We start from the raw sequence: 8,904 nt of genomic DNA on the forward strand, positions 1-8,904 counted from the left end.
GGGTACGAATGCAGAGTAGTATGGTCAATTCATGGAGATGTTGAAGAAGCTCCACGTGAACAATCCGTTCGTTGAGGCTTTGGCCAAAATGCTGAAGTACGCGAAATTCCTAAAGGATCTTCTTACGAATAAGAAGAATTTGGAGGATCTCTCTACTGTCACGCTGAGCGAGGAGTGTTCTGTTGTCTTGTAGAACAAGCTCCTAAAGAAGATGACCAATCCAGGCAGCTTCATCAATCCGTTCCTGATTGGAAATATAAGTGTCAGCAATGCACTTGCTGACCTAGGTGCTAGCATAAATTTCATGCCCTATTCCATCTTTGCTAAGCTTAACCTAGGAGAGCCTTCAATTACGCACATGAGTAAACAGCTTGTCGATCGCTCGGTGAACTTCCCTAGGGGCATTGTGGAGAACATGTTGGTGAAAGTTGACATGTTTGTTTTCCCGGTTGACTTTGTCTTTCTTGACATGGACGAGGACTCTGAGGTTCCATTGATTATAGGTCGTCCATTCCTTGCCACCTCACGTGCAGTCATTAACGTTTATTATTGCAAGTTGACTCTTCGTGTTAATGAGGATAACGTCACATTCGATATTTAGCGTTCTACGAGGCATACCCGACAGCATGATGACACTTTTTACTTCGTTGATACTTTCATCTCACATGTGGGTAGCCTTCTCAGTGAGATTTGCGGGAGAAATATGTCTGACACGCAACTATTGAGCATGGAAGATAAGGGGAGTGGGGTCACTGTTTTCGATGTTGAGTAGGACCCGCAACCACAGTGTAACACCCTGACCGCATATAGAACAACTTGCGGCGGAAACGTCGGGGAGTCATGTTACAAAAGTTGTTTCACAACACATGGTACTTGAAGTTTTGTTTTATTGAATTAATTTAAATTAAATGGTTTTGGAAAAACTTAAATAAAACAAAACTAATTTTCTTTAAGTTTTAAAGTAAACTAAGGCCCGAGTCCATCCTATGTGTAGCATGCTTTCATAATCGTCACACATTAGCACCTTAAACATATGTGAAAAAGACGGTCAACAATGAATGTTGGTGGGTAACATAGGTTTTGTGAGTCAAATTCATGGCTTTGTATTTGTCATTGCAATACCTCGCTCGATTATGAAAATCAATGAGTGACATACCTTGTATCTAAAATTTTTATTAAAAATGTTTGGTATTGCAATACGTTTAACCACCTATAAAAGTTGGTATGGATATTAAAACCTTGTAGCCAAAATATGAATCTCGACAAAAGTATATCTTTTATAAATCCGTATAAGAAATCGATTTTAAAGAAAACTTTGTATGATTTATATATCTTTAATTGAAAACTGTTCGTGACTTGTCTAAAACCATTTGTCTTTGTTTTGTATAAACCAATCGTCCGTGTTATGTATAAACCAATCGCCTGTGTTATGTATAAGCCATTTGTCCGGTTATGTATAAAACTATCGTCCTTGTTTTGTATAATCCAATCGCCCGTGTTTTAATTGTGTAAACAAGTGTGGTCGTTTGGGTGAATATATTCAAGCCTGTGTTGATCAGTTTATAAGTTGAACATAATGACCATACATGTTAAATCTATTTTTGTGCCAAAGGGGCATTTTTGACATTTTAAAAGTATATAGTTGATTCATCATTTGACTAACCAACGATATGACCATAAGGTATAATCTTAGAGGGTTATTCCCTATAATACTATGGTCATATAAATGGGCTTGGTAGGATTCTAAGGTTGACCAAACGGGTCTGATTTGAAAGTCAAAGCGGAAGTCAAACCACTCGAATTTTGACTAAGGAATAAACACTAAACTAGAAATGACGAGTAGACATGTTAGAACATGTCTAATAATGTTATAAAACTAATTTAGTGTCAAAACTTTAAGTTTTAATAACCGAAACACTTTCGTCGTAAAATGCATTTTTATGCACTTTTGACTTTTATTTCGTAAAAGTTTGACTCGTCATTTCGCCTACTAAACGTGATGATCAGAGGGTATAATCGCGAGGGATTAACACCTTCATTGTTACGATCACGTTGAAAAGTTCAATTTGAACTTTGACTTGACCAAAATGGTCAGAACCGAAAGTCAAACAAAAGTCAATTTGTTTGACTTTTGGCTCATAATTAGCCAAAATAAATAAAAAGACTAAGGAATAACACTTACTTGTGTACAATGAAAGCTTAGAACTTCAGTAAGAGGCTTCTATAAGTAGAAGCATGCTCCAAATAGAAGAGATAAAGAAAATTGAACGTGCAAGTTTGGAATGATCATGAACTAGGCTATTTATAGTGATCTTGAGGTCACCAAATCAAATCAAGTGTCCAATGAGTCATTAGGAACTGATTAGTGGCATCACACTTATCTAAAGGAGGTGAATTGGTGGCAAAACCGTTGGTGGCCAAGAAATGCAGCTCGGAATGATAGTTGCCATTCTACTGTTACCAGGTGAGGCTTACGGACCATATGGGTTAGGGTCTTACGGTCCGTAAGGCCCTCTGAAGGTATAAGTTTTACTTTTTGGCAGTTTCAGACCTTTGACTTATATTATCGCATTTTTGTCATTTTTAACCCCTTTAACCTAGTATTAAGGTTAGAAAAGGGTGTTAAGGCATGTGTAACTAGGATTTTGTTCCAGAAGTGTTATAAATATCGTTTCGCTCGATCATTCGATTACGTATTTTGTAAATAAATATAAAATTTTATTAGATACGAAAATTATCAGAATTGTACAATGTTCGAAAATTGCAAATGTCACAGTCTCCCCCACTTTAGAAAATTTCGTCCCGAAATTTAATCGTAGGAAACTTGTAAGAAAAGATGTGGGTATTTCGCTTTCATTTGATCCTCTCGTTCCCAAGTAAACTCTGGGCCACGTTTGGATTCGCAACGAACTTTAACAATTGGTATTCGACTACGCGTGAGTTTCTTGACTTCACGGTCCATAATCTCCACAGGTTTCTCGACAAAGTGCATAGTGTCATCAATGCGAATTTCATCAAGAGGGATGTGGAGGTTTTCATCAGCTAAACACTTTTTCAAGTTGGACACATGGCAAGTTGGTGAACGTTCCCAAGTTCAGGAGGTAGTTCAAGTTTGTAGGTGATGTGCGTAAAATACAACATATAAATTATATCAAATACGGCGTAAAAGCAACCCTTTTTCGGTACTAATGTTGGAAAAAGCATGTTTCTTTGTTTCTTTTTAATTTACAGGGTCAAAAGAGCTTAAACGCACAAAAGAAGCAAATTAACAGCAGAACCCAATATAAATACAAAGAAGGAGGATTGACACGACTCGTGGAGCCCCTGTCCACATCCAAACCAACAAAAATAACAAAAATAGAAGCTTCAGCACGGGGCCGTGCCCAGTCAAGATTCCCTGCAGAAGAAAAGACAACAGCAAAAGACAAACTAGACAAATCAACGCGGGGCCGTGCCAAATCAACACGGGGCTTGTTCAACTCTAAGATTCACAGAATCTGAGATAGTACAACAAGTACAATTGCCACGGGCCGTCCTGTTGACACACGGGGCCGTGTCAGTACAAGATCTAACACTGTAGTTAATGAGGAAGGGAGAGAATGAAGGCCACGGGGTCGTGCCAGATGGGCACGGTCCGTGTGAAGTCAGTCTGACTTTAGCTATAAATATGGGTGCTTGGTTTCATTCCAACCCATCCTTTGGCAAACCACTTCTCTCACACTTGTCACCATTCCACCACCACTACAACACCAACACCCATTACCACCATCCATCTTTCATCTTTTAGAGTGTGTAGTAGTCTGGGGATCCAAGATCGATCGTAAGAGTTCTTGTCAAACAAAGGCCATCCTTGGCTAAACTCTTACATCACTTGGTTCAGAAAAATCTTTTATGATAACTTGGTGCTCCAACCTCATAAGTCAATCATCTCACGTTTGTGGAAACCTTTGCAAACTGTGAGTATACTTGAACCCAACCTCTTCCTTTAAACACACTTTGGATTGCAATATATGAAATTATAAAAAAAACTCACATACACACAATCAGTCACATTATTCAAACACTCAATCTATGAATACATGTTATTTGTCATACATACATGCTAGAAGTCAATCTTGTGTACTCAATCGCCTACCTTAACGATTATAGCGCTATAAGAGTAGCACACTGCTCTTATGTGGGATTGTTAAGTATTCAATCTTATACGACCTGTTCCCTTATGTGGAAATGATATGCTAGTGGACACTTGATTTGATTGATAGTTTACACATGCTAGTAGTATACAAATTGCCATGTTAGTTTGAGACCTTTTATTTTGTATTATGTAGACCAAACTTGTATGTTCACCAACTATTTTGTTGACCTTTATTATTCATATATTGTAGGGAATTGATGATAATGTTCAAGAAATCTACTTAGGTGGATTTAAAAGCGCACGAATAAATTAGTTTTCTTTTGCTTGAATATTTGAATTGATGTAATTTCTTTTCTTTTGACAATGTACGAATTTGAGTTTACGAAATAAAAAGGGTTTATCTAAATATTGTCATTTTCAATTGTTATGATGCTTTGAACGATCATCCATTCGCTCATGCCCTGATGATTCCGCCATCGGTTGGGGTGTGACAAGAACAGGGAAGAAATTGCATCTAATGTACATGTGGTGATATTTGGTTAAAATTAGTTTAGGTGTTTTAACATTTAAACCCCTCCATCTTTCTAGTTTACATTTGGTCCTTCAAATTATAAATTTTTAAATAAAAAGTATAAAATAGTGTGTTATATATACACACACATTTGTAAAATTATACAATAAAAGTTAAATCCGACTAATTCCGTTTAATCCTGATTAATCTCTTTGCGGTACCTCATCGCCTGACTAGCGCCTAACGATCTCTACAACACTGACACTAACACATAAAGATGCTAAAATAATGGGGAATAATGTCACATCCCAACCGATGGCGGAAACATCGGGGTGTGGCACTGAGCGAAACAGATTGTCCAGAAGTTTCATAACAACTATAATTACCAGATATTTAAAACAACACGTCCCATACCATGTCATAAATGATAATACAATTATTACAGAAAAGATCTAGGTCTTTCCTAGCCTCGATTTCACACCATAGAAAGAAAATAAGCATCCTAAGCACCTGTCACATACGTTAAAGTAAAAGTCAATACACATAGTGTAAAGGTGAGTATACAAGTTTGATAATAGCATATAGAGTTCGAAAGCGTTACGCATAACTAGCACGTACACAGTGTAAAATGAGGCATGTTAGTTATCAACATGAACCTATCGATACCAATGACTGCGGGTTGACTGCCCAAGACAGTTCGCGATACATTCTCACCACTGTGAGCCATGTAGGTAATTGTCCTTAACAACCCCCGAGTGAACGGGTGCTGAGTCCAAACTAATAGTACTACCGTTGCTAAGGCAGGTAGACATCATTCCATGTGTAAACATAACAAACGAGCATTCATTAAGTCACGTATAACATGCGGTAACGGTTAACGTTTAAAGTATTGCGTAGTGTGTTCGATGTGATTTAGTATAAGTAACGTATGTAACACCCAAAAGTGCGAAAAGCAAAATGGGATCAAGTATACTCACAGCGGTTGATGGATTGAGGGAGCGTGTAGAGCGAGATTAGCCTGATTAGAACGAGGGCATAACGATAAGTGGCACGTATAAGTGGAACAAGTGAAGGTTGGGTCGATCAGCAGTTCGATCGGATGGTAGTCCGATCGGACAGCTGGTCGTACGAGTGACAGTCCGCTCGGATGGTCATCCGGTCGGGTGACCTTTCGAGTGGATTGTTTCTTCCTTTGAGAAAGATGTGTTTGTGTATGATGGCTTGTCTTTTGAAGTTTTTGTTGTAGCATTTTGAAAACATAGAAGTATCTCTACCTTTCAGGTCGGTCGATTGGACGGTTGTTCGATCGGCTAGCAACCCGATTGGTTGGGCACTTTAGTGAGAACAAGTTCACAGCAGGTTGTCACTCGATCGAATGGTTGTTCGATCGGGTGGCATCCTTTGTGCATTGAATCATGTTGATAATTGTTTAAGTGTTGAAGTTTAATTGTCACATGTTCGAGCGGTTAAACCGGTCGGATGGTAGTCCGATCGGACAACAACTCGTTCAACGATCAGACTTCGAATGTTGGTGAGTAGTTTAAGTGTGGGACCCAAGGTGCAAGTCGTGCGGATTGGCCAGTTGTTCGGATTGGTTGTTCGATCGGACAGCAGTCCGATCGGACGGCACTCCGTCCTGGTCGACCTGTTCATCTTACACTTGGTTGTTTTGATTGCTTGTCATTTCTATCGAGGTGTTGTGACAACGTGCTAAACAACAGAAACCCCGTCAATACTTGGTACTCCTGATCGGACAGGAATCACCCAATAAAACGCCCAATTTTCACATTTGACAAATAACATAAACTTCATACACGTTTTTGGAAAATTTTGACATGACCCATTCGTAAAGTAAACGATTTCCTGCTTTATAACGAAATCATTCAAAATACATTCTACAACACTTTTCAAAAGATACTAATATTAAAACCATACACATTTTACCAAAACTTTATGTCCAAAATATTCAAAATAAAGTTTAAACATCAAACTACTACGATCATCCTAAATACTAGTTTTAAATTTACTACACAAAATGATTTTGACCCATTTCAAAAGATGTCTTAAACCGGAAGCGCATAAGGGGGACATAGTGTGTGTTCGGTTCGAGCGCGCTGCAATCAAGCATGTGATTTACCTATCATGCACAACAACAAGCATTCGTTAGTTCATAATACCAAACAAAAATCCGTAACATTTATCACATACTCTTATTCGACCCATTTGCAATTTACCCATTTGTTGACATTTCTTGTGTAAGCATTCTCTTCGTTTTACATTATTTCCGTTAACTTTCTTTCTTTCCAACATCTCAACATCATTCATACATACATCCATCCGACCCATAAATAATGAGTCCATACTCAACAAATCACTATTCATCATACATGTCTAAATCATCCTGTTTGCAATGAAAACTTTATCTTACATACTTGACATAACTTTATCATTTTTGACCCGTCTACAACAAGTCATTACTAAGCCCTCTCACATTCTTCTTTCCGAACAATTTTTACTACCACTTGAGTGGTTAATATACATTTGATACAATCTTGCTACTTAACCGTTTTTCTAGCATTCAACATATCACAACTTTATCATAAGCAAACATACAACTCAACACTAAGATTTATTAACTAGCTATCATTGTCACACCCCAATCGATGGCGGAAACATCGGGATGAGACGAACAAATTGCTCAAAACAACATAACACTATTGTGACAATATGAATTAGATTTATTTCATAAATTTCAAATGAGAATACATTGTTTTCAAGTACATCATAACTCATACATAATAAAATACTATGCTAAAATGGGTTTCTAGTTCCATCCTAGCTTGATTGCTTTATTTCTTGAACATCAACCTGCAATATGTATTAAAGTACAATCAACAAAAGCATGTTGGCGAGTATACAAGTTTTCATACATAGCATAATACGTGTTTAAAATGTTGCTCATATCCAAATGTGAAATACAATATCATATTGACAGTATATACTCGAAACGATGTTACTCTATGTGTCCAAACCAAAGTTTAACGCAATTAACGTGCCTACCCAAAAGAGTATGGGTGGTTTTAACATAGATTAACCTAACAATACCCGTTAATATAACGAGAGGGGCGTTTCTCAACCTATAGCGCTACCATTGTTAAGGGAGGCTTGTACGAAGTTAATGAACACATAGTCATGAATGTTTACATTAGCATAACATGTCTAACATGATTAAAATGTATCACATAGGGTAAGGATAGAGTGTGCGTAAAATGTTTGATGTGATTGTGATGTTTGATATAGAATACATATTGCACCCAAAAGTGGAAAATAGAAAATGAGTCATGTATACTCACCTTAGATTGCGTTGCGTTTCTTGGAAAAGAGATTAGGGAGTGAATTGGATCCAAGAGAGTGCAAGAGAAAGGGTTGTCCAAGAGATTGCAAGAGATTACCCTATTGTGTTTGGGAATTCGTTAATTATGTTGGTGACTTAAATAATCATGGAAAATGACAAAATTTGTGGGAAATTAATAACAATGGTAATATTTCTAAAATAGTAATAATAATGAGAATCACATAATAATATTATTTTTTATTTTAGTTAATAATGATAATGATAATAATAATATTAACATTATTTTTATAATTCAATAATATTAATATTTGTAGTAATAATGTTAACAATAAATATAATAATAATACTGATAGTTATATTAGTAACAATAATAGCATTATTGATAATAATATTAATATATGTAATATATGTTAATATTAATAATAACAATAATAATAGTAATACTAATTTTGATTTAATAATTGAATTGTAATGATTTAATTTTATTAATAATAGTAATAATCGAATTCACATGTTAATAATAATTTATTAACCAAGTTTATAATAAAAAAATACTGAATTTTATAACTGAATTTAATTAATATATGAACTTTATTTATTTAATAATTTTAAATAGCTGAATTTAAAATGTAATGACAATAATAATATGATAATCATAATAACAATAATAATTCTAAGTGATATAATAATAATTCCGAGTATAATAATAATTCTGAAATAAATTTGATTATATATAATGTTATTAATAATATTTCTGTTTTACACATATTATAATTAAGTATATATATATAGTATTAATAATACTAATAATATTAATACTGATTTTTATATATGTTATAATTAATATTTCTGATTACAAATAAAAATAATATTATTAATAATTATAAATCTGATATATATATA

The 8,904-nt window shown here is 35.4% G+C and overlaps 1 protein-coding gene across 1 annotated transcript; it reads left to right on the top strand.

Annotated features, from left to right (window-relative positions):
• The first annotated feature begins 211 nt into the window (after positions 1–211).
• Positions 212–601, top strand: LOC110934154. The gene has a single exon (XM_022177342.1). It carries the CDS (start codon positions 212–214, stop codon positions 599–601), a length of 390 nt encoding a protein of 129 aa, XP_022033034.1.
• The last annotated feature ends 8,303 nt before the right edge of the window (positions 602–8,904 follow it).

The sequence above is a fragment of the Helianthus annuus genome, chromosome 14 (assembly GCF_002127325.2).
Source record: "Helianthus annuus cultivar XRQ/B chromosome 14, HanXRQr2.0-SUNRISE, whole genome shotgun sequence".
NCBI classification, from domain to species: Eukaryota; Viridiplantae; Streptophyta; class Magnoliopsida; order Asterales; family Asteraceae; genus Helianthus; species Helianthus annuus.